The sequence below is a fragment of the Salmo salar genome, chromosome ssa23 (genome assembly GCF_905237065.1).
Source record: "Salmo salar chromosome ssa23, Ssal_v3.1, whole genome shotgun sequence".
NCBI lineage: Eukaryota > Metazoa > Chordata > Actinopteri > Salmoniformes > Salmonidae > Salmo > Salmo salar.
Window position 1 is genome coordinate 1,704,995 of NC_059464.1, and position 26,465 is coordinate 1,731,459.

General features: G+C 45.7%; 1 protein-coding gene across 4 annotated transcripts in view; it reads left to right on the forward strand.

The window, feature by feature from the left end:
- The window catches only part of LOC106583928 (protein cramped-like), a 54,475-nt gene extending 42,507 nt beyond the window's left edge, over window positions 1-11,968 (forward strand). For all 4 annotated transcript variants that reach the window (XM_014168603.2, XM_014168602.2, XM_014168599.2 and 1 more), the window contains exons 16-20: window positions 1,203-1,366; window positions 1,550-1,742; window positions 1,866-2,030; window positions 2,207-2,352; window positions 8,507-11,968. In XM_014168603.2, coding sequence (XP_014024078.1) covers window positions 1,203-1,366; window positions 1,550-1,742; window positions 1,866-2,030; window positions 2,207-2,352; window positions 8,507-8,620 — 782 coding nt within the window. In that variant the 3' untranslated portion in view covers window positions 8,621-11,968. The remainder of the gene's footprint in view (window positions 1-1,202; window positions 1,367-1,549; window positions 1,743-1,865; window positions 2,031-2,206; window positions 2,353-8,506) is intronic.
- The last annotated feature ends 14,497 nt before the right edge of the window (window positions 11,969-26,465 follow it).

The following is a 26,465-nucleotide window of genomic DNA, read 5'->3' on the forward strand; positions in this document are numbered from 1 at the left end:
CCAGTCAACTGTAAGTGCTGTTACTGTGAAGTGGGAATGTCTAATAGCAACAGCGGCTCAGCCGCAAAGTGGTAGGCCACACAAGCATACAGAACGGGACTGCCGGGTGCTGAAGCTCGTAGTGCTCGGGACTGCCGAGTGTTGTCCTCGGTTGCAACACTCAGCACCAAGTTCCAAACTGCCTCTGGAAGCAAGAAGAACTCCGCACAAAACTGTTTGTCGGGAGCTTCATAAAATGAGCCTAAGATCCCCATGTGCAATGCCAAGCGTCGGCTGGAGTGGCGTAAAGCTTGCCGCCCTTGAACTCTGGAGCAGTGGAAACGCGTTCTCTGGAGTGATGAATCACACTTCTGGGTTTGGCGGATGCCAGGAGAACCCTACCTGCCCGACTGCATAATGGTCTGGGGCTGTTTTTCATGGTTCTGGCTCCTTTAGTTCCAGTCAAGGGAAATATTAACGCTACAGAATAAAATTACATTCTAGACGATTCTGTGCTTCCAACTTGGTGGCAACAGTTTGGGGAAGGCCCTTTCCTGTTTCAGCATGACAATGCCCCCATGCACAAAGCGAGGTCCAAAGAGATGGTTTGTTGAGATCGGTGTGGAAGAACTTGACTGGCCTGCACAGAGCCCTGACCTCAACTCCATCGAACACTTTTGGGATGAATTGAAACACAGACTGCGAGCCAGGCCTAATCCTCCATCAGTTCCCAACCTCGCTATTGCTCTTACATTTACATTTTAGTCATTTAGCAGACGCTCTTATCCAGAGCGACTTACAGTAGTGAATGCATACATTTCATACATTTCCATATTGATGCCCATGATTTTGGAATGATATGTTTGACGAGCAGGTGTCCACATACCTTTGGTCATGTAGTGTATATATCTATAAATGTGATCATACTTGGTTATTTGTATTCACAAATGCGAGTGAAATACTCACACTGTGGAGCCCTGTCCACCCACCAATGTGGCTGGTGAATTAGACCTCTTACCCATTTGGCAGGTGGCGGGCGTTCGTTTCAGGCCCTGGTCATGTTTTTATCTTTCACCTTTTTTAAACAATTTTCTTATTTTAAAGCCCACCTAGGCCAGGTCCACTGATGCTGGAAATTGGCGCAAGCTAAAACATGATGGTGCAATTCATCTGTAATCAGACTCTTGACAATTCAATGTGTGAGTCTATATTTTTCCATCCAGGTGCCATTGACCTGGCAGCCAAGTCAGCAGGCATCATCCCAGGTAGCCCCTGTCGGGAGTTGAAGGCCCCCAGTCCAGACGGAAGGCCCCTCTCGACCTCTCACCCTGGAGTGGTGCATGCTAGTCCTCCCCAGCCACAGCTCCTTCAGCAGGCCTCCTCTGAGGTGAGTGGAACACTGAAAGAAGGGAAAGAGAAACGATGATGGAGAGAGAGCTACCTGGGTCGTGTTCAAGCTGTTTTGGAAGAGGGAGGTGCCACAGGAACTTATCCAATAAGAGCACAGATTTTCATATTTTTTATACATTAATTCTAACCCTGTATCATTCTTTCACTAACCCTCCACTAGGTTTCGCTGCAGAACGGCCTCCCGCCTCCGTCTCCAGGAGTTGCAGGTGACTCTCTCCTCTCCCCGCCCAGCGTGGCCTCTCTGCTGGACATCTCTCTCCCAGGACCCCTGGAGGAAGCCATGGCTCCTGGAGGGCCACAAACGCACATCAGTGACTCAATCATTGAGCTGGCCATCAACTCGGCACACTACGGTAAGTGAAGGGGGCGTTATTAGGTGTGTGTGCTTCTAGAAATAGGATTTTGTACTGTTTTTGTAGTGTAGCCTGTATCTGTTTACATCTCTCTCATGCGCTGTCTCTTTCGCTCGCTCTCAGGTGATGAGGCATCCCTCTCTCCTGCCAAGCTGAATGGTAGTGAGTGCTCTAAGCTCCTACCCTGTACCTCAGTCAGCCCCTCCAGGGGCTGGATCCCTTCCCCCAGCCATGACCCTCAGTGGTACCCCAACGACTCCACTGACTCTTCATTTGGCTGCCTGCTATGTAAGCTATACGCACACGCAGCCACTCATCAGTCTCTGGCAATGATTTTCAATTGAACTGAACTTGATGAAGTCAATTGAAGCAGGATTACTCTCTGCCCAGAACCATAAGCTCAACTGAGATTTATTTTTTGTGTCATCTCAATTTCAACCACCCCCCCCCCCACACACACACAGCGAGCCTGGTGTCCCCTGATAAGGGTAGACGAAGCTCCCTGACCCCCTCCGGCCCCTCCAGTGGAACAGCCCTCCTCGGACCCAGATTTCTAGACTGCAACTCCCATGATTCCTTTCAGTCCCGCGGCTTGCCAGACGTAGCAGAGGTAAGACCACCCCAGTAGGAAGGATATTGCTACACCCCTCCCTTGCACAATTTTCACCTTTTGTTTCCTTAGTTTAAATCAAAGCAAATTTTATTTCCCGAATACAACAGGTGTAGACTTTACCGTGAAATGCTTACTTAAAAGCCCTTAAACAACAATGCTGTTTTAAGAAAAATACTTACTAAATAAATGAAAGTAAACAAATAAAAGGGCAACAATTAAAAAATGAGGCTATATACAGGGGTTACCGGTACCGAGTCAATGTGTGTGGGTACAGGTTAGTCAAGGTAATATGTCCAGTACCAGTCAAAAGTTTGGACACACCTACTCATTCCAGGGTTTTTCTTTATTTTTACTATTTTCTACATTGTAGAATAATAGTGACGTTAAAACTATGAAATAACACAAATGGAATCATTTGACGGATCACCACCTCAAGCTGTACCTCGGCAAGACGGTGCTGCTCTTCCTCCCGGGGAAGGACTGCCCGTTCCATGATCTCGCCATCACGGTTGACAACTCCATTGTCCTCCTCCCAGAGTACTAAGAGCCTTGGCGTGACCCGAGGTTCAGCTTGAGGTGGTGATCCGTCATCCACACTGATATGTCTGCCAGACATGCAGAGATGCGATTCGCCACCTGGTTATCAGAAGGGGGAAAGGAGAAGATTAATTGTGTGTCGTCTGCATAGCAATGATAGGAGAGACCATGTGAGGATATGACAGAGCCAAGTGACTTGGTGTATAGCAAGAATAGGAGAGGGCCTAGAACTGAGCCCTGGGGGACACCAGTGGTGAGAGCACGTGGTGCGGAGACGGATTCTCGCCACGCCACCTGGAAGGAGCGACCTGTCAGGTAGGACGCAATCCAAGAGTGAGCCGCGCCGGAGATACCCAACTCGGAGAGGGTGGAGAGGAGGATCTGATGGTTCACAGTATCAAAGGCAGCAGATAGGTCTAGAAGGATGAGCGCAGAGGAGAGAGAGTTAGCTTTAGCAGTGCGGAGAGCCTCCATGACACAGAGAAGAGCAGTCTCAGTTGAATGACCAGCCTTGAAAACTGACTGATTTTGGATCAAAAGGTCATTCTGAGAGAGATGGCAAGAGAGCTGGCCAAGGACGGCTTGCTCAAGAGTTTGGAGAGGAAAGAAAGAAGGGATACTAGTCTGTAGTTGTTGACATCGGAGGGATCGAGTGTAGGTTTTTTGAGAAGGGGTGCAACTCTCGCTCTCTTGAAGACGGAAGGGACGTAGCCAGCGGTCAAGGATGAGTTGATGAGCGGGGTGAGGTAAGGGAGAAGGTCTCCGGAAATGGTCTGGAGAGGAGGGGATAGGGTCAAGCGGGCAGGTTGTTGGGCGGCCGGCCGTCGCAAGATTTCATCTGGAGAGAGAGGGGAGAAAGAGGTCAAAGCATAGGGTAGGGCAATGTGAGCAGGACCAGCGGTGTCGTTTGACTTAACAAACGAGGATCGGATGTTGTCAACCTTCTTTTCAAAATGGTTAACAAAGTCGTCCGCAGAGAGAGGGGGGGGGGGGATTCAGGAGGGAGGAGAAGGTGGCAAAGAGCTTCCTAGGGTTAGAGGCAGATGCTTGGAATTTAGAGTGGTAGAAAGTGGCTTTAGCAGCAGAAACAGGAAGAAAATGTGGAGAGGAGGGAGTGAAAAGATGCCAGGTCCGCAGGGAGGCTAGTTTTCCTCCATTTCCGCTCGGCTGCCTGGAGCCCTGTTCTGTGAGCTCGCAATGAGTCGTCAAGCCACGGAGGGGAGGACCGAACCGGCCGGGAGGATAGGGGACATAGAGAGTCAAAGGATGCAGAAAGGGAGGAGAGGAGGGTTGAGGAGGCAGAATCAGGAGATTGGTTGGAGAAGGATTGTCAGAGGGAAGATATGATAGGATGGAAGAGGAGAGAGTAGCAGGAGAGAGAGAAGGTTGTGACGGCGCAATACCATCTGAGTAGGGGCAGAGTGAGTAGTGTTGGAGGAGAGGGAAAAGGATACAAGGTAGTGGTCGGAGACTTGGAGGGGAGTTGCAGTGAGATTGGTAGAAGAACAGCATCTAGTAAAGATGAGGTCAAGCGTATTGCCTGCCTTGTGAGTAGGGGGGGACAGTGAGAGGGTGAGGCCAAAAGAGGAGAGGAATGGAAAGGAGGAGGCAGAGAGAAATGAGTCAAAGGTAGACGTAGGGAGGTTAAAGTCACCCAGAATTGTGAGGGGTGAGCCGTCCTCAGGAAAGGAACTTATCAAGGCGTCAAGCTCATTGATGAACTCTCCAAGGGAACCTGGAGGGCGATAAATGATAAGGATGTTAAGCTTGAAAGGACTAGTGATTGTGACAGCATGGAATTCAAAGGAGGAGATAGACAGATGGGTCAGGGGAGAAAGAGAGAATGTCCACTTGGGAGAGATGAGGATTCCAGTCCCGCCACCCCGCTGACCAGATGCTCTCGGGGTGTGAGAGAACACGTGGTCAGACGAGGAGAGAGCAGTAGGAGTAGCAGTGTTTTCTGTGGTAATCCATGTTTCTGTCAGCGCCAAGAAGTCGAGGGACTGGAGGGTAGCATAGGCTAAGATGAACTCTGCCTTGTTGGCCGCAGACCGGCAGTTCCAGAGGCTGCCGGAGACCTGGAACTCCACGTGGGTCGTGCGCGCTGGGACCACCAGGTTAGAGTGGCAGCGGCCATGTGGTGTGAAGCGTTTGTGTGGCCTGTGCAGAGAGGAGAGAACAGGGATAGACAGACACATAGTTGACAGGCTACAGGAGAGGCTACGCTAATGCAAAGGAGATTGGAATGAAAAGTAACTAAACAACTGGGGAAGCGAGAGAGCAGGGCCTCCCTCACTAACCATTCACTGAAACACTCAAATATAACTATTCCAACTTCAACTTAGAAATTATAATTGATGTAAACTACAGTGGTTCAATGTTTCCAGGAATAGGCTCAAACTTAGTTTATTCAGCTAGATAACTTGGTACAGTATTCTTCTGTGAAACCCACCCAGTGCACCGTGACTTATGACGCCGTAGCTAACTAGCATGCTAGCATCCAATAACACACGGTTGGCACCAATACTTGGTTACAACAAACTATCAATGGATCATTCGTGTCCGTGTCTAGTTCCTTTCATAACGCAGAAGTAATTAAATGTTGGCTAGCTAACACAAAGTCAGTCCTGCTAGCTACACAAGTGGACTACACAACTCGAAAGCTTACGTTGCAAAAATCGTATTGACTAAAAATGATAGTGCTGGTAGAGTTGGCTAGCTAGCAGTGGCTGCCTTTATCTTTGATACAAAGACGACTATGTAGCTAGCTAACGTTACACTAATCAAATCGTTCCGTTGTAATGTATTTAGTTTCTACAGTACTGCTAGTTGGTGAAGTTTGTTAGCTAGCAGTGGCTGTGGTGTTCACTTTGTTTGGAAAACAACAGCGTCGCTGCGAACGAACACAGCTGGCTAGCTAACCTTGTTAGTTTCTGAGCTACACCTTTATCCTTGATAGAAAGGCAGCAAAGACGACTATGTAGCTAGCTAACAATACACTAATCAAATCGTTCCGTTGTAATGTAATGAAATGTAATATTACCCGTGGTGTTGTGATGTTGGACTCTGCGGTCCAACTCATCCCAAACCATCTAAATTGGGTTGAGGTCAGTTGATTGTGGAGGCCAGGTCATCTAATGCATCACTCTCCTTATTGGTCAAATAGCCCCTACACAACCTGGAGGTGTGTTGGGTCATTGTCCTGTTGAAAAACAAATGATAGTCCCACTAAGCGCAAACCAGATGGGATGGAGTATCGCTGCAGAATGCTGTGGTAGCCATGCTGGGTGAGTGCATTGAATGGTAAATAAATCAGTGTCACCAGCAAGGCACCATCACACCACTTCCTCCATGCTTCACGGTGGGAACCACACCTACTCTGCGTCTCAGAAAGACCACGGCGGTTGGAAACAAATCTCAAATTTGGACTGATCAGACCAAAAGACAGATTTCCACCGGTCTAATGTCCATCGTGCATCTTGGACCAAGCAAGTCGCTTCTTCTTATTGTTGTCCTTCAGTAGTGGTTTCTTTGCAGCAATTTGGCCATGAAGGCCTGATTTACTCAGTCTCCTCTGAACAGTTGATGTTGAGATGTCTGTTACTTGAACTCTGAAGCATTTATTTTGGCTGCAATTTCTGAGGCTGGTAACTCTAATGAACTTATCCTCTGCCGCAGAGGTAACTCGGTCTTCCTTTCTTGTGGTGGTCCTCATGAGAGCCAGTTTCATCTTAACGCTTGATGGTTTTTACGTCTGCACTTGAAGAAACTTCCAAAGTTCTTGATGTTTTCCGGATTGCCTGACCTTCATGTCTTAATATAATGATGGACTGTCGTTTCTCTTTGCTTGTTTGAGCTGTTTGCCATAATATGAACTTGGTCTTTTACCAAATAGGGCTGTCTTCTGTATGTCACCCGTACCATGTCACAACACAACTGATTGGCTCAAATGCATTAAGAAGGAAAGAAATTCCCCAAATTAAACTTTTAACAAGGCACACTTGTTAATTGAAATGCATTCCAGGTGACTACCTCATGAAGCTGGTTAAGAGAATGCCAAGAGTGTGCAAAGCTGTCATTAAGGCAAAGGGTGGCTACTTTGAAGAATCTCTCATTTTAAAATGGATTTAGATTTAACACATTTTGGGTTACTACCCGTCATTATGCTCTCAATGGTGCAGCTGAATAACTTTTTGAGGATCTGAGGACTCATGCCAAATATTTTCAGTCTCGTGGGTGAATAGGTGTTGTCTTGGTGTGTTTGGACCTTGATAGTTTGATGTGGCCACCAAGGAACTTGAAGCTCTCAACCTGCTCCACTGCAGCCCCATTGATGAGAATGGGGGTGTGCTTGGCCCTCCTTTTCCTTTAGGACATCATCTCCTTTGTCTTGGTTATGTTGAGGGAGAGATTGTTGTCCTGGCAACACACTTCCAGGTCTCTGACCTCCCTATAGGCTGTTTCATTGTTGTCGGTGATCAGGCCTACCACCGTTGTGTCGTCGGCAAACTTAATGATGGTGTTGGTGTCGTGCTTGGCCACAGTCATGTGTGAACAGGGAGTACAGGAGGGAACTAACCCTGAGGGGCCCACGTGTTGAGGATCAGCGTTGCAGATGTGTTGTTGCCTACCCTTACCACCTGGGGGTGGCCCGTCAGGAAGTCCAGGATCCAATTGCAGAGGGAGGAGTTTCGTCCCAGGGTCCTTAGCTTATTGATGAGCTTTGAGGGCACTATGGTGTTGAACGCTGAACATTTTACATTTTAGTCATTTAGCAGACGCTCTTATCCAGAGCGACTTACAGTAGTGAATGCATACATTTCATACATTTTCTCTCCGTACTGGTCCCCCGTGGGAATCGAACCCTGGCGTTGCAAACACCATGCTCTACCAACTGAGCCACACGGGACACGTAGTAAATGAACAGCATTCTCAAATGGGTGTTCCTTTTGTCTAGGTAGGAAAGGGCAGTGTGGAGTGCAATAGAGATGATCATTTGGGGCGGTATGCAAATTGGAGTGGGTCTAGGGCTGATGGTGTTGTGAGCCATGGCCAGCCTTTCAAAGCGCTTCATGGCTACCGACGTGAGTACTATGGGTCGGTAGTCATTTAGGCAGGTTACCTTGGTGTTCTTGGGCACGGGGACTATGGTGGTCTGCTTGAAACGTAGGTATTAGACTCTGCCAGGGACAGGTTGAAACTACTAGCCAGTTGGTCAGCGCATGCTCGGAGTACACCTTCTGGTAATCCATCTAGCCTGCGACCTTGTGAATTTTGACCTGTTTAAAGGTCTTGCTCACATCGGCTACGGCGAGCGTGATCACACAGTTGTCTGGAACAGCTGGTGCTCTCATGCATGCTTCAGTGTTGCTTGCCTCGAAGCGCGCATAGAAGTAATTTAGCTCCTCTGGTAGGCTTGTCACTGGGCAGCTTATTTATAGTTTGAATCCATTATAATGTCGTTATTTTTAAAAGCAACATCAAATTCATTATTTTGGGGCAAATGTGGCAAAAACAAAATTCAAATGTAGGTCACCCCCTTGTCAATACTCTGGAAGCATGTTCTTCAGTCATTCTGTGACAATCTATTATGTGGTTATCTTCGTCCTTGCAGGTAGACACCCAGCTGGCCTGCATGATGAGTGAGAGCAGCGTGGATTACATCGCCCGCTTCAACGATTTGGCACAGGAGCTGGCTGTCACAGAGCCGCACCTCCTGCCACCTTGAGTTTGAATAGACTGAAGGCGGGTTTAAGAAATGTTTGTCAGTTGCCCCTCCCACACCTTCAAAAGTGCAAGGACAAAGGGGGTGGAGAAACACTCCTTCCCCTATATAGTTTGTGAAAGAAAGTGCAATGGCCATTGGCCTGAACAGAAGAAGCACTCAGATCTACTTTGGCACAGTCCAACTGCAACAGGTTTAAACTCATTCTGATGGTTTCAACGTGTTCTGAAATGGTTACCTCTGGTTCTGAAGGTCTGTGGTCTGGTTTCAACTGCTTCTGAAGGAATGTGGACTAGTTTCATGGCCTGTGGACCAGTTTCAACTGGTTCTGATGTGTTTGGAATGGTTCTGACTGGTTCTTATGGGTTCTGACCAGCGTCAACTTGTTCTAACGGGTTCCAGCTGACTTGTTTGTTTGGACCATTCTGTCTGTTCTGCCTAGCGAGCAGGCCTTTTAAAAAAATATATATTTTTAAACACTTAAGATTAATCCCGTTTACAAAACACAACCTCATGTAAAGTATAAAACAATGCCATATATGAACAAAAGACTGGGTCTCTGTATCTTTCCATTTCTGTCCTCTTGTCTCCCTCTGAGAAATATCAAACCGAAGACATTTGAGTGCAAAATGTAAATGTCAGACTAACTTGAAAATAACTACTGATGAACTGCTGGTCGCGTGTCCTTCATCTTGTCAGTTCACGCGTACAAATTAACATTTAATCTGTTTAAACCATATGAGTGGAACTGATGTTAATTTGTGTCCCAGGCCAAACATACGTGTCTGACGGAGTTTGTCTGTGTCCCTCCCTCCATATCAATGCAAAAAAGTTTGACACTCCACTTGAACATCTCCTCCAACTAACCCAGCTACATTTGTGTTGGTCTGTTTTTTTTTTTCTTCTCAACCAATGCTTTGAATCGACCTGAAAGCGAATTTCAGTTTTCTGTAGCAAAACGTTTTGTAAAGTTTGAGCCCCTTGTGTGCCTTTGTAACACCACACAAGGTGCTCCCTCCTATGATGCCTGGTTGGTTGTCAGTCAAGCTGTGTTTTTTAGAGGTCTCCAGCTGATGAAAGAACCAATTATATTATGTGGGGTTTTAGACACAGAAATATGGTCACGTTCCAGGATGACCTTGTTGGAGATGTTGCATTGTATCAACCAATGTTTGTGTGCCACATTATCGACTGCAGTCTGGCATCAGATTACTACGGTTGAGTGATGTCTGACTACATTGCAGCAAATGCCAGAAATGAAGAAGCGTGTTTCCAGGACAAACCGTGTCCAAAATGGCACCCTATTTCCTATATAGTGCACTGCTTTTGACCAGAGCCTATAGGGCCCAGGTCAAAAGGAGTACGCTATGTAGGGAATAGGTTGCCAATTCGGCCACACCCAATGCCTAGATGTCAGCTAAGGATTTTGTTATGAGAAAAATCACATTGGCGCAATGTTCAAATACTAAATGTCCGATTTTTTTTTTAACACTAAAAGAAATGTTCAAGCTACAAATGTGGATTATGTCTAAAGAATTTTATATAGCTGTTGTCTTTAAATTGGGGCATGGAGTCCTTTCTCTTTGTATCTTTAATCTATAACAATTCCAGTGTTCTCTGCTCTTTTGTAACATAATACTGTAAATTATACTTTTTTGGACTATTTATTGTTAACAGGTTGAGTGTTTGTTTTAAAAGGAGTTGTATGTAATATTTTTGCATTGTAATTACAGAAAAATACCTTAATATATCAGCAGTAATAGTGGAGAGTGTTTAACAATGTTTATTAAAAAAATTGAGCCCACACAAAATTGGTCGTCACTAGTTACTTTAGCCGCAAAGTCATAAGGCCTGCCTACTCGACCAATTGGATAAGTGAGTGTGATATGACCTGCATGCCGGCTTACGGTTCACTGGCAATGACCAATCAGATGAGTGGGTGCGTGCATGCAGACCGGCTTGCAGGGGAGACATGCATTTAATTTATCTAGTGTTCCATACATTTTATTTTTATTAGCTATAATAAATCCAACCACTCTAAATGCAAAGGGATAATCGGATGTCTTATTCAACATCAGCTTGCCAGCTTATGTTTTCCTTACTCATAGTTACTTGTCCTATCCCAAAATAGGTTAATTCCAATATCTGTACTGTTTTTAAAATGGCATGTAGACAGAAAAATTGACACATCTTTATTAGATTTATTTTAGCCACAAGTAAAATGTACAATTTGACCAATGTTCAGACATTTTTATTTTTTAAATTGGCTGATAAGATCAACCCTGTTACTTTATTTTGAACCTAGGCACTTACTATAGTCATTTGTTTAACTTAACGTAGCCTTGCAGTCCACTTTTTTTGTGTGTTTTGTACCAGTTCCCATCTGTACAAAGGCATGGAATATGGCAAAACAGTTAGAAAAGTGCCATATGAGTCCAATGTATAGTAGACACCCAAAGCTCTTTACGAAACTCAAGTCCTCACTAGTATGTACAACCTTGTGTTTACATAGCTAGTGCCCACAGTAGGGACTTGTGAAAAACAGAATCGACAACCTCTGCATAAACAGTTGCTTTGTGAGAAGGTGTTAGTTCAAGTGGCTTGGCTTTGGCCCCAAGTGAGACAGATGCCGGTCCGCGTAGTTGGAAACAGAAAATTCTGAGCCTTTTGGGTGAAATGCTGTATGGAAATGTGCCATTACATACTCTATTTTATTTTTATTAGCCCATCCAACCTCTTCAGAGGACAAAAGTTAATTTCTTTTAGGTTTCACAGATATTTTGTTACATATAACTTGTTCATACAGTATGAAACATGTATACACTCACTACTGTAAGTCGTTCAAGATAAGTGTCTGCTAAATAACATGTAAATGGTATTTTTTATACACAGTATTACAAGCTAGGAATACAGTTTTATGTCATGACATACTCTTGCAATAAGTGCCATAGGATCTGTGGTGACCACAGAGTTGGGACACTCGTTTAAAGTCAGTCAGTCCCATCTTCAATTTTATTGAGGAACATCCCATTATTAAAATTACATGGTATAGATCAAAGATCTGTCTTTGAACTTACTACCTTCTTGCTCATTTCAGCAACATATGTCTTTTGGCTTTCACCTCATGGCATTCATATGTCTTTGTTCCTACAACTTGAAACGGAACACAATGGGAGACTTACTCTCCCAACTGATTTTTCCCCCCCCCCCCCCCCCCAACTGGCCTCCCTCATCTGATTGGTCGAGTAGGGGGGCCTTCTGACTTTGGCTGTGGTAACAAGTGACAGCCCACAATTGTTCAGCCTTCCTATTGGTCAACAAAAGCTGGACCGGCTCTTTTCTCTTCCATCAGTGTCACTCAGAGGTCTGGTTATTTCACAAGCAGAATCATCAATGGCAGAAATCGTCCTGCCATTACCTAGTTGCTGAAAGTAGTTTATATTCAGCCTAAGTATTGCAATTCACCTAGCTTCCACATGGGTGAGACATTCTGCATGTACAGTACATAAGGAAAGTATTTCCACTTTTTGTTACGTTAGTTTTATTCTAAAATTGATTCAATTGTTTTTTACACACAATACCCCATAATGACGAAGCAAAATCATGTTTAAAAAAATAAATTGCTAGTGTATTACAAATAAACAGACCTTTAAGTATTTGCATCCTGTTTCAATTGATCATCCTTGATGTTTCTACAACTTGATTGAGAAATTCAATTGATTGGATGTGATATGGAAAGGCACACCTGTCAATATCAGGTACCACAGCTGACAGTGCATGTCAGAGCAAAATCTAAGCCATGAGGTTTAAGAAATTGTCAGTAGAGCTTCGAGACAGAGAGGTGTCCTAGCACCCCGAAGGTCACTAACACAGCTCCAGATTTCCTCTGTGGAGATGAGAACCTTCCAGAAAGAGAACCATCTCTGCCACACTCAACCAATCAGGCCTTTATGATAGAGTGGCCAGACAAAAGGCACGACAGCCCACTTGGAGTTCGCCAAAAGGCACGTAAAGGACTCTCGGACCATGAGAAACAAAATGCTCTGGTCTGATGAAACTAAGATTGAACTTTTTGGCCTGAATGCCAAGCGTCAAGTTCAGGAGGAAACCTGGCAACATCCCTACGGTGAAGCATGGTGGTAGCAGCAGCATTATGCTGTGGGGATGTTTTTCAGCAGCAGGGACTGGGAGACTAGTCAGGATCGAGGGAAAGATGAACGGAGCAAGCTCCTTGATGAAAACCTGCTTCAGCGCTCAGGACCTCAGACTGGTGTGAAGGTTCACGTTCCAACAGGACAAGTCTCAATGTCCTTGAGTGGCCCAGCCAGAGCCCGGACTTGAACCTGATCGAACATCTCTGGAGAGACCTTAAAATAGCTGTGCAGCGATGCTCCCCATCCAACTTGACAGAGTTTGAGAGGATCTGCAGAGAAGAATGGGAGAAGCTCCCCAAATACAGGTGTACCAAGCTTGTAGCATCATACCCAAGAAGACTCAAGGCTGCCAAAGGTGCATGAACAAAGTACTGAGTGAATGGCCTGAATACTTATGTAAATGTGATATCAGGTTTTTATTTGTAATAAATGTGCAAATATTTATAAAAACCTGTTTTTGCCTTGTCATTATGGGGTATTGTGTGTAGATTGAGAGGAGAAAAAAAACAATTCAATCCATTTCAGTTTAAGGCTGTAACCTAACAAAATGTGGAAAAAAATCAAGGTCTGAATACTTTCCGAATGCACTGTAGCACCTTTAATATAAGATGGTGGTATCTAAAAAACACCCTGCTGTATTGAGATTTTTCAGTTTGTAAGATGCATTTTTACTCTCATCTGTATAAACATAGTTTTAAAAAAATACTGGCGTGTGTGTCAACATGAAGGGGCGAATCCCAACTAAATTTTCACTTAGTCATGAATTGATGTCAATTGGAGACAGTCAACTCGCCATTTTTAGGACGTTCCAGATTGTGAGAATGCCAGCGAATCATCAATCAAATACTGATTGTGTCAGTTACTGTTACAAACAAGGCAACCAGTGACTCCCAGGAAAGACTGAGCGACAACCAAGAGGAGAATGGTGACTACTGGGAAAGTCTAGTTCGGTGTGAGTTGGGTTAGCACCCCAACTCACAGTCCTCTGCAAGGGGGCGACCCAAAGCAACTACAGAGAACCGGAAGGAACTGTTTCCATGGATGGATAACACTAACGACAAGGCTTGTATAAAGGATTCTGACTGGAGGAGTAGAAAGTGGAACAAGATGCCACTGCGTACAACTGTACATACTAAATCTACGAATCCACCAAACAAAGGCAAAGTGCCTACCTGAGCCAACAAAGCAGCAGCGCACAGACTTGCTATCTGGTGAGAACCACAAGGTTTCCAGCCAGCACCATAGTGTTGAAGACCTCTCCACAGCTGAACTACTTCAAAGGAGGAGAATGTCAGAGACTCCAGAGGATGTGGAACCCAGAGCAAGGAATGTCAAGTGGCCACAACAACAACGCAGCCTGGCAACAGCTGGATGATGACCTGGACAACAACCTAGATACAACACTGGTGGGGAAAAGACACTCACTTCCCTGTCCAAGCTTGTTCCTGCGGTGAACAGTGAAAGATTTGACAATGAAGAGGCCAAGAGAGCAACATGCAACCCAACAGACAGAAAATTGAGGATTTAAGGCTTCGCAAAGAACTGCAGTCACTCATCAAGCGCTTCAGGGAGGCAGATGCCACACAACGCAAAGCGCTACAGGAACTGCAGGACACAGAGTAACCTGAAGTCACTCCAGAATGCGGGAAGGGCAAGAAAAAGGAGACTAAGACAGCAAAGCAGAGAGCCAACCCCTTCCACTTCATTTCATTTACACTGGAAGGGGAGAGATCCGGCAACCTTCAGCAACTAAGGTGGAGAGGTACTCTGACCAGGGAGGGAATGAACCATTTGGGCAGTGCCCGAGAATTTCACCAATCGACCAACCTGAATGCCAACATGGAGGGAAGTCGTGGAGGTGGTGAAAAAGGCCAGAGCAAGATCGGCACCTGGTCCAAATGGATTTCCATACAAGTTCTACAAAATGTGCCCTAAACTCCTATGCAGGCTATGGAAGCTGATCAGAACGTTTTAGAGGAAGGGAGAGATACCAACATGCTGCAGAGGGCGGAAGGAAATAACTCCAACATCAACCAGTTCCACACCATATCCCTACTCAGCGTGGAAGGATAATCTTCTCCATCCTTGCAAGAAGACTCGCCACCTAAACGAGAAACAACTACACTGACTCATCTGTCCAGAAGAGAGACATACCAGGATTCCATGGGTGTATTGATCACACTACCACCATCAGCCATTTGATAAGGGAGGCCAAGATCAATGGCAGTGACCCCACTCCCTGATCTTCGAAGACCTGAAGCTTTACCACATTCCCGATAACACCCAAAAGCAGCTACTACAGCAACATAAAGCTCAGGTTCTCAGCCAACAACATCACCACATCATGGCAAGCGGAATAGTCACAGGATGTACCTATCTCAGTGCTATTATTTGTGATCGGAATTAACCTGATCATCAAATCTGCTGATAAAGTCACGAGGCCCGGGAAGAATCCAACAACCACAGAAGAGGGTTTATTGATGACCAAACCATCACTACCACCACCCACGTGCAGGCACGATGGGTCCTGTCAGCTCTGGAGGAAACTGCAGGATGGGCCAGGATGGCATTCCAACCTCGCAAAACAAGAAGCCTGGTAATAAGAAAAGGCAAGGTGACCGACAGGTTCACCATGACAATTCAGAAAAAAGTAATTCCATCATACATCAATAACCCTATCCAGTTGCTGGGAAAGTGGTACGCTGAGACCCCAAAGGACAGCCATAACATCAAGTTCCTACAGAGCCAGCCAGAGCCTGTCCGTTAACCCTGTACGAGTTCACCTTATCAACAGCACTAGAGAGAGCTGCAAACGACACCCAGGCAGGGCTCCCCAGTGGTGCAGCGGTGTAAGGCACTACTTCTCAGTGCAAGAGGCGTCACCACAGTCCCTGGTTCGAATCCAGGCTGCATCACATCCGGCCGTGATTGGGAGTCCCATAGGGCGGCGCACAATTGGCCCAGCGTCGTCAGGGTTTGGCCATCATTGTAAATAAGAATTTGTTCTTAACTGACTTGGCTAGTTAAATAAAAGGTTCAATTAAAAAAATTTAATGGCTTGGCGTGCCCCCAGCTCCTCAAGCAAAGCTACAACTACCAATCTCGTCACTGGCAAAATAATTCAAAGTAGCAAAGGCATGGCTGGTGATGACTCTCCAGGACTCCAAAGACCTGAAGATACAAGGTGCAATGATTGAGGTCAGAACAGGAAGGAAATGGTCTGCCACCAATGCCGTCAACCAGTCTGAGAGCAGACAGTGGGGAACATCTGCCAAGAAAGGGCCTTGGAACAGTACAAAACACATGCTGGGCCAAAGCCAACATCACTGAAAGGAGGCACCTGGTGCAGCGGGAAGTCAGAAAAATGGGGGAGGAACAGAGAAGGGCTAAAGCAGTAGGGTTGGGTGCACAGGGAGCTTGGACAAGGTAGGAGACAACAGAGAGGAGTGAAGGATGGAGCCTGCCAGAATCCACTTCCTGTTAAGGTCCGTCTATGACGTGCTCCCATCCTCCACTAACATACATAGGGTTTTCAGTGAGGTCTCTGTAACATAGCACATTATTAACATCCTATTCTGTCACCCTCTCCCAAGGCCGCTACAGATGGAGTCATGACCAAGTTGAGGGAACTGGCCAATATTCTCGAAGGAGAGGAGGAAAAGGATGACTCCCTTCAACAAAGGCCACCACATAAACTTTGTCAGGCTTGGAGAAGCAGGAGCAGCCAGAGCCAAGAAAGATGGAATCCTAGAACAAGCCAGGGCGTGGGAGATGCGTGCTGACCTGGACAGACGGCTAAGCTTCCCTCTGATGTTGTCACTACTCTCCGTCCAGACATCGTTATATTGGCAGAGAAAGCGAAAAAGCTGGGAGGAGAGGTGCGAAGAGGTATACCAGCGCAAGATGGAAAAGTATGCAATCCTGGCAAATGAGGTGCAAGATAGGGGATGGAGTGTCTGGGTTTACCCAGTTGAAGTCCGAATACCCGTACTTGCTTTCGAAATAGTAGGCATTTTGGGTATGTAAAAATATAAAAAGGTTTTAAGTTTTTTTTTTTTTAATCAGTCTAAATCAAATGTATTTAAAAAGCCCTTTTTACATCAGTAGTCACCAAGTGCTTATACAGAAAACCAGCCTAAAACCCAAAGAGCAAGCAAGGCAGAAGTAGAAGCACGGTGCCTAGGAAAAACTCCCTAGAAAGGATGACTTCCTAGGAAGAAACCTAGAGAGGAACCAGGCTCTGAGGGGTGGCCAGTCCTCTTCTGACTGCACCGGTTGGAGTTTAAGAGTACATGGCCATTAAGCCCAGATTTTTCTTCAAGATGTTCAGATGTTCATAGATGACCAGCATGGTCAAATAATAATCACAGTGGTTACAGAGGGTGCAACAGGTGAGCACCTCAGGAGTAAATGTCAGTTGGCCTTTCATAACTGAGCATTCAGAGGTAGAGCGGGGGAGAAAGAGAGTGTTGAAACAGCAGGTCCGGGACAAGGTAGCACGTCTGGTGAACAGGTCAGCGTTCCATAGACAGAACATCAGAAACTGGATCAGCAGCACAACTAGGTGGACTGGGGATGGGGACAGCCAGGAATCACCAGGCCCGGTAGCTCTGAAGCATGGTCCTAGGGCTCAGATCTTCGGGGAGGAGGAGAGAGAGCGAATATTATACCTAAGACCACACAGGACACCAGATAAGACAGACTGACTCTAGCCCCCTGTCAGATAGTTTCCAGTATCTATGCTGCAATATTCTGAGACAAGGGGTCGGGGAACACTGTGGCCCAGTCTGAAGTTACCCCCCGGACAGGGCCAACCAGGCAGGATATAACTGATGTGATGCACCCCTTTTAAGGATGGCATGGGAGAGCACGAGCAAGCCAGTGACTCAGCCTCCGTAATAGGGTCAGAGGCAGAGAATCTCAGTGGAGAGAGGGGAACCGGCCAGGCAGAGACCGCAAGGGTGGTTCGTCACTCCAGTGCCTTGCTGTTCACTTTCGCACCCCTGGGCCAGACTACACTCAACCATAGGACCTACTGAAGAGATGAGTCTTCAGTAAAGACTTAAAGGTTTGAGACCGAGTCTGCGTCTTTCATATGGATTGGCAAACCATTCCATAAAAATTGAGCTCTACAGGAGAAAGTCTTGCCTCCAGCTGTTTGCTTAGACATTCTAGGAACAATAAGGAGGCCTGCGTCTTGTGACCGTAGGTGTAGGTATGTACGGCAGGATCAAATCGGAGATATACTGCAGGTAGGGGCCATGTAATGCTTTGTAGGTTAGCAGTTAAACCTTAATCAGCCCTACCCTTAACAGGAAGCCTAGCACTGCACTAATATGATCAAATTCTTAGGTTTTAGTCAAGATTCTAGCAGCCGTATTTAGCACTAGTTGAAGTTTTTTTAGTGCCTTATCCGGGTAACCGAAGAGTAGAGCATTGCAGTATTCTAGTCTTGAAGTGACAAGCTTTTCTGCATAGTTTTTGTACAAACAGTTTCTGATTTTTGCAATGTTACGAAGATGGAAAAAAGCTGCTCTTTAAATATTTTTGATATGTCCATCAAAAGAGAGATCAGGGTCCAGAGTAACACTGAGGTCCTTCAGTTTTATTTGAGACAATTGTATTACCATCGAGATTAATTGTCAGATCCAACAGCAGATCTCTGTTTCTTGGGACCTAGAGCTAGCATCTCTGTTTCGTCCGAGTTTAAAAGAACAACCTTTGCCGCCATCCCCTTCCTTGTCTGAAACATAGGCTTCTAGAATAGGAAATTTTGGGGCTTCACCAGGTTTCATAGAAATGTACAGCTGTATGTTGTCTGGATAGCAGTGAAAGTTGACATTGTGTTTCCGAATGACATAACCAAGAGGAAGCATATATTGTATATTTAAAACAATAGTGGTCCTAGAACGAAACATCGAAACTTACAATTCATTTGTCAGATGATCAATCATCCAGCTAGCGACTGGAACGAGCTGCAACCAACACTCAAACTTGAGAGGTTTATCTCAATCTCTTCATTCAAAGACTCAATCATGGACACTCTTACTGACAGTTATGGCTCCTTTGCGTGATATGTTGCTACCATGTTGTTGTGTGTTGCTGCCATGCTATGTTGTCTTAGGTCTCTTTTTATGTAGTGTTGTCTTGTCTCTCTTGTCGTGATGTGTGTTTTGTCCTGTATTTTTATTCTTAATCCCAGCCCCTGTCCCCGCAGGAGGGCTTTTGGTAGCCGTCATTGTAAATAGGAATTTTGTTTTTAACTGACTTTCCTTGTTAAATAAAGGTTAAATAAAATAAATAGAATCCACAGAGATTAACTGATATCTTTCCGCCAGATCTAAACCAGGCAAGAATTTGTCCGCATAGACCAATTTAGGGATTGCAAAAGAATGTGGTGATCGATGGTGTCAAGCGGCACTAAGGTCTCGGAGCACGAGGCCAGACGCAGAGCCTTGGTCTGACATCATTAAAAGTTAATTTACCACCTTCACGAGTGCGGTCTCAGTACTATGATGGCGTATAAAACCAGACTAGAGCGTTTCCTATACATTATTTGTCCTCAGCAAGGTAGTAAGTTGCCAAGCAACAGTGAATTTGGTACACATCCGGAGGATAGGGAAAGGTTTATTATGGGCCAAGCACAGGAAGTAGTTTCGTTGGAATAGTGTCCAGTAGACAGCTGGAAGGTTTAGAGGCAAGGACTATTTTTGTGAGTGTTTCGAAAGATGCACGATAAAAAAAACTTGAGTGTCTTCATTGGTCCGAGGTCCTGGCAGTTCTGTGCAGACTCAGGACAACTAAGTAGGACAATTGAGTATGTGAAATTTCTAAAACGTATTGTTGGGAAATATCCTTATTCATGTCACCGAAGGAGAGCAGGGAATATATGATGTTTACATTCTACCAGGATATGTTATTGTCAGCCATCAGGGATCCTATGGGAGGAGGAGAGACAGTGTTGTACGAGTCAACATGACAGCCGTGAGTTGGGGAGGAGTGACCACTTTGGGGCAGAGGTCAGGTTAGATGACGTGAGGAAGAACATGTATCACAAATCTTCTGGTTAGCAGCAGAGGTGTATTGGCTGTTCAGATGTGTAAGGAGGGGCTCAGCATATTCACACAGTGCTTGTGTGAATATGTTCTTTGTCTTATGCAGCTGAATGACCCAATTGGTGAATAGACTTGGTTTAAGCTTTACTAATCATCCGTGAGTTTTACAAGGTTAATTTAGAATTGCTGCACACTATTGTGGAAGAGAACTGTCTTTCGAGACGCATGCGTGTTTGACAACAGCTGATGGGATGCGCTGTACCAAAAAGATGAGCTTAGTATGCTGATATTTGTTGCTTACTGCTTTTGTTTTTACTAAACAATGTTCTAAAAGGTATATAGTACGACTAGTATGCAGTTTGAGTAGTAGGCAAATATTTCGGACACAGCCATTGACTAGACACACGAAGGGGGGCTCCTGTACAATTATTTAAGATACTCTTTGAAGAGGTAGGGTTTCAAGATTGGCTTGGACTGGGCTGAGTGGGAGCTGTCCTCCGGTAGGGGTGGGAGGGCCAAGAGACCAGAAGTGGCAGAACGGAGTGCTCGGGTTGGGGTGTAGCGTTTGAGTATAGCCTGAACCAAACAAAGAAACTAGGGAGGCTATTGTGAGCCTTTGAGCATATTTACATGCAAAAAATTTAATATTAGACTAAACATGGTCATGAAAGAAGGTGAAATTGCAGATGAAAGAACATTTTTATTTCTTTGCTTGCTACTTTCAGAGCCAGAGGGGGGGCAACTCCCTAGCTCTGCTACTGCAAGCATTAGGGCTCAGAATTGACATGGGCACACATTTTTTGCATACACATTTCAACAACATTCTGGTTATCGTGGTTCCAAACGTTAAACAGGTACAAAAATCTCCGGGGTGAAGCATTCATCCAAAAGATTAGAAATTGTAAAAAAAAAAAAAAGAAAGAAGGGTACAAGACTATGTACATACCGGAGTTAGGAGCCAAACAAACTACTAATCCCATACAGCATTGAGGTCTGTGTCGTCCAGTCACAGAGCAGATGCAACTGACGTGATTGTGTTCGCTTGCAGATCACGTGACTTGTATCTGCTCTGTGATTGGACCATAAAGACCGCAAGGCTCATGGTTAGTGTTGTTTTTGGTGCTCTTTGCACTAGAAACTGACGGTAAAAACACGCTTTCTCAGCACAAAGGTTGGAACGTTTATAACCGATGGGCACTACATCAACATATGAATTGTCTTGCAATCTCGGTAGAAAATAGAATGTCTACATTGCACAGTAATAACGCTATTGCTAATGTTTATTATCACAATGGGGGATTGCATTGAGAATTCACTTCCTGGAACTGCTCGTCGGTGCCCTATCCACCTCAGAGAAATACTAATGGCGTCTTTTTGTAGGTACTAACTCTGCCATGGTTCGTTGGACAAAGCCTATGTGGAAATGAAGGGTGTTTTTGTATAAACGCTGAAAATAAGGTCTGTGGTAAACACAGGCTTATGAGATATGTTTTGTTCTATGAAATAATCTTCATTAGCTAACGTCACTTTTTGTAAATTGTGAAGCATTTATGTAATTTCAAAAAAGCACAAAGGCTTCGTAATTCATAAATGTCATGCTTTAACTGACTGATATTATCCCATAGAACAAAATGTATAAGATCTCCTGAGCTCGTGTTATCACACTTTATTTTTGGCGTTTATCAAAAAACCCTATTCTTTCTCGCCACAGGAATGGATGACAGAACCAGAAGTAACTTATTTCCGGGGTTTTGGACTACAAGCTGGCGAACCTGCACAATCTTCGAACGTTTTTAAAACACGGAAGCCAAACGCGGAAACTAAGGATACAACTTCCTCTGCTCTTGCACATTATCATAATTCATATGTGTGCCACTAGAAATCCCTGAATTAACATGCTTCTGTTAGTCGAGAAGTAGGTGGTAAGTATAATAATACAATGAACATGGAACGATACAAAACAAGAGTAGCGTCTGGACATGAAACACATAATCAATACTGCCTGGGGAATGAACCTAAGGGAGTAACAGATATAGGGGAGGTAATCAGTAAATTGATGAAGTCCAGGTGAGTCTCACAATGAGGTGCAGTTGCGTGTAACAATGGTGCCTGGTGTGGGTAATGATGGTTGTCAGAGCCAGTGATTAGTAAACCGGCAATGTCGAGGCGCCAGGGAGTGGGAGTAGATGTGGCATTCCACCCCCTGACCGCAGGACAACGCTAGTCAGAGAGACGGCCCAGAGGGCGAGGAGCGGGCCTACCCCGAGGGCGAAGGTGGGAATCACAGATGAAGTTGGGATCCAGAATGTCCTCCACCGGAACCCAATACCGCTCCCAATGCAGCAGGTACTGGAGCCGACCCCCGTGATGTTGGGAGTCCATTAGGGATCTGATGGCATAGGCGGGACCTCCCTCGACATCCATGATGGAACACAGGAGTCTCACTGCGGTTGATGGTCCACCTGCTCCTTCTGATGGTGGACGACGTGCTGGAGTCTCATGTGGGCATCACTCCACACTTTTTCTGCTCGCCTGAACCACTCATCCACCGCAGGAGCTTCGGTCTGGCTCGGGATCCACGGAGCCAGGACCAGCTGATAACTCACAACACACTGGAAGTGAGTCAGCTCGATGGAAGAGTGACATAACGAATTCTGGGCGTATTCCTTCCATGGGAAGAGTTGGGCCCACTCTCCCTGCCGGTCCTGGCAGTGGCTCCTCAGGAACCTCCCCAGCTCCTGGTTCATCCTCTCCACCTGCCTGTTACTTCTGGGTATAGGCCTCAGTCTGAGGCTGACCGTGACCCTGAACTTCTCCATACCCATGATGTGAATTGGGGGTCACGGTCAGAGACAATGTCCTCTGGAAGGCCAAAATGCCAGAAGACCTGCTGGAACAGTGCCTCAGCGACCTGGAGACCAGAAAGAGGGGTAAAACGACAGGATTTGGAGAATCTATCCACGACCACCAAAATGGTAATGAAACCGTCAGAGGAGGGGAGATCAGTGACAAAATCAATGGATAGATGAGACCAGGGACGCTGAGTCACTGGAAGGCGAAGGAGTTTCCCTGCGGGAGCATGCCGTGGGGGGATTTAGTTTGAGCACATACGGGACAGGAGTTGACTTTACGAATAACGTCCTGCGTAAAGGTGGATGGATTGAGTAGTATGAGTAATACCTAGATGTCCAGCGACAACAGCTGTGTGCGCCCAGATCAGCAGCCAATCCCTGTGGGAACATAAATGTATTCAGGATGACAGGTAGTGGATGCGGGTTCCATCTCCAGAGCCTGGCGTAAGTACAAAGCTACGTCCCAGACCACAGGGGCTATGACTCGAGAGGGAGGAATTATGGGTGCATTACGGACCCTCTCCCGAATCGTAGTGACGGGACAGGGCATCGGCTTTGGTGTTTGTTGAACCTATGCGAAAGTCAAATCTAGTACAGAAAAGGGCCCACCTTGCTTGGCGCGGGTTCAGCTGCCCATATGTACTCCTGGTTCCGATGGTTGGTGAGGATGATGAATGGGTTCTTGGCGCCCTCCAGCCAGTGTCTCCACTCCTCTAATACCAACTTCACTGCCAGGAGCTCTTGATCGTCAACGTCATAATTCCTCTCTGCAGGAGACAGAGTAATACGCACAAGGATAACATTTTTGTGGATTACCTTGTCGTTGAGAGAGGACAGCCCCACGCCCACCACAAAGGGTAACGTAGTGTTTGAGCAATGGGGCGGAGGTGAAACGTCCCTTCAGTAGGTGGAAGGCCTCGTCAGCTGCTGGACACCACACCAACCTACGGAGACCACCCTTGAGGAGAAAGGTGAGAGGAGAGGCGATGGAACTAAACCCCAAATACCGTTGTATGCCCTTTATGGTCGTTGGGACTGGCCATGACCTGACTGCATCTACCCACCTGTTAGGGACAGACGTTCCGCTAGCGGAACGCCTCACCAATATCCAATGGTATAGAGTGGCGCGAATTACAAATTCCTCAAATGCAAAAACTTCAATTTTTCAAACATATGACTATTTCACACCATTTTAAAGACAAGACTCTCCTTTATCTAACCACATTGTCCGATTTCAAAAAGGCTTTACAACGAAAGCAAAACATTAGATTATGTCAGGAGAGTACCCTCCCAAAAATAATCACACAGCCATTTTCAAAGCAAGCATATATGTCACAAAAACCAAAACCACAGCTAAATGCAGCACTAACCTTTGATGATCTTCATCAGATGACAATCTTAGGACATTATGTTATACAATACATGCATGTTTTGTTCAATCAAGTTCATATTTATATCAAAAAACAGCTTTTTACATTAGCATGTTTTGTTCAGAACTAGCATACCCACCGAAAACTTCCGGTGAATTTACTAAATTACTCACGATTAACGTTGACAAAATACATAACAATTATTTTAAGAATTATAGATAACAGAACTCCTTTATGCAATCGCGGTGTCCGATTTTAAAATAGCTTTTCGGTGAAAGCACATTTTGCAATATTCTGAGTAGATAGCCCGGCCATCATGGCTAGCTATTTTGACACCCACCAAATTTGGCACTCACCAAACTCAGATTTACTATAAGAAAAATTGGATTACCTTTGCTGTTCTTCGTCAGAATGCACTCCCAGGACTTCTACTTCAACAACCAATGTTGTTTTGGTTCCAAATAATCCATAGTTATATCCAAATAGCTGCGTTTTGTTCTTGCGTTAAAGACACTATCCGAAGGGTGACGCGCCGGCGCGTTTCGTGACAAAAAAATTCAAAATATTCCATTACCGTACTTCGAAGCATGTCAAACGCTGTTTAAAATCAATTTTTATGCGATTTCTCGTAAAATAGCGATAATATTCCAACCGGGAGACGTTGTATCCGTTCAAACACTGAAAGTAAAACATGGAGTCGTCACATGCACGCGCGCGCCAGTGCCATTGTTCTCAGCAGGACCACTCTCCAAAACCCCTTCTGTTTTTCGCCCAGAGACTGCAGAGCTATCATTCAACGTTCTGGCGCCTTCCTAGAGCCAATGAAAGCCTTAGAAAATGTCACGTTACAGCAGAGATCCTGTATTTTCGATAAAGAGGCTATAGAAGGACAAGAAATGGTCAGACAGGGCACTTCCCATATAGAATCTTCTCAGGTTTTGGCCTGCCATATGAGTTCTGTTATACTCAGACACCATTCAAACAGTTTTAGAAACTTTAGGGTGTTTTCTATCCAAATCTACTAATTATATGCATATTCTAGTTTCTGGGCAAGAGTAATAACCAGATTAAATCAGGTATGTTTTTTATCCAGCCGTGAAAATACTGCCCCCTATCCCTAACAGGTTTTAAGATCCATCATCACTCCTTGTGGGCTGATCTGGTCGCCTAGAAAGGAGACAGCTTCCTGATTAAATTGTCATTTCTCTGCCTTGACATATAGTTGGTTGGCCAGAAGGCGTTCCATGACTACTCAGACGTGAGAGATGTGATCTTCTAAGGTAGCCGAGTTGACCAGGATATCGTCGATATACACGACCACCTGGCGTCCGAGCATGTCCCAGAACATCCCGTTGACGAATGACTGGAACACTGACGGAGCATTGTCTAAGCCAAAAGGCATCACCAAGTAATCGTAGTGACCAGACATCATGCTGAATGCTGTCTTCCATTCATCCCCCTCCGGGATGCGGGTGAGATTGTATGTACTCCGCAGGTCCAATTTGGTCAAGAACCGGGCCCCACGGAGCTGTTCGATGGCTGCCTGCACCAACGGGAGAGGGTAATGGTACTTGGTGGTGATCTCATTCAGTCCTCTGTAATCAATATATGGAAATAATCATCCATCCTTCTTCACCACAAAGAAGAAGCCTGCAGATGCAGGAGAGGTGGACGTGCGGATGAAACCTTGTTGGAGCGCCTCATGGATGCACTCCCCCGTGGCCTTCGTTTAAGCCACCGACAGAGGGTAGATGCATCTCCGCAGGGGCGTAGAGCCTGCAAGCAGGTTGATGGCACAGTACCAGAGGCGATGAGGAGGAAGACCGGTGGCGCAGGTTTTGGAAAATACTTCCCGCAGGTCCTGGTATACCTCCGGGATGTTGGGCTGAAGGGCAACCACAGGACTCTGAACTGATGTGGAACCACAGGGGACGGGAAAGCAGGTCCTCCGGCATTTGGGTGCCCAGACTGTGATTTTCAGAGGAGAGCGGGTATGAGGTGATGTTAAGAGAGGAGGCAAGGGTCTTGTCAATAAAGTTCCCCACAGCACCAAAATCCACTAGCGCTGTAAAAACGGTACTTGAGGGACAGAGTGATCGACACTAAAAAGGGTTTGGCAGAAAGTGATGAAGATGGGAGCTGGCTTCGTATGAGGGGTTCATGGCTCTGTTCAGAGGTATCTTTGATCATCCACCGGAGGGCAGTGACCACCTACTCCAACTCCGGAAGGATGACCAGACCACTGCCGAGTACGCACTCACCTTCTGGACAGTAGCAGCATCCAGTGGATGGAATGAGCCGGCACTTCGTACGCTATTCGGAAGAGGTTTGCGCGAAGAGGTCCAGACGGAACTGGCCTGTCGAGACGACAACCTCACCCTGGCCGCACTCATTGCAATGGCCATCTGTCTGGATAA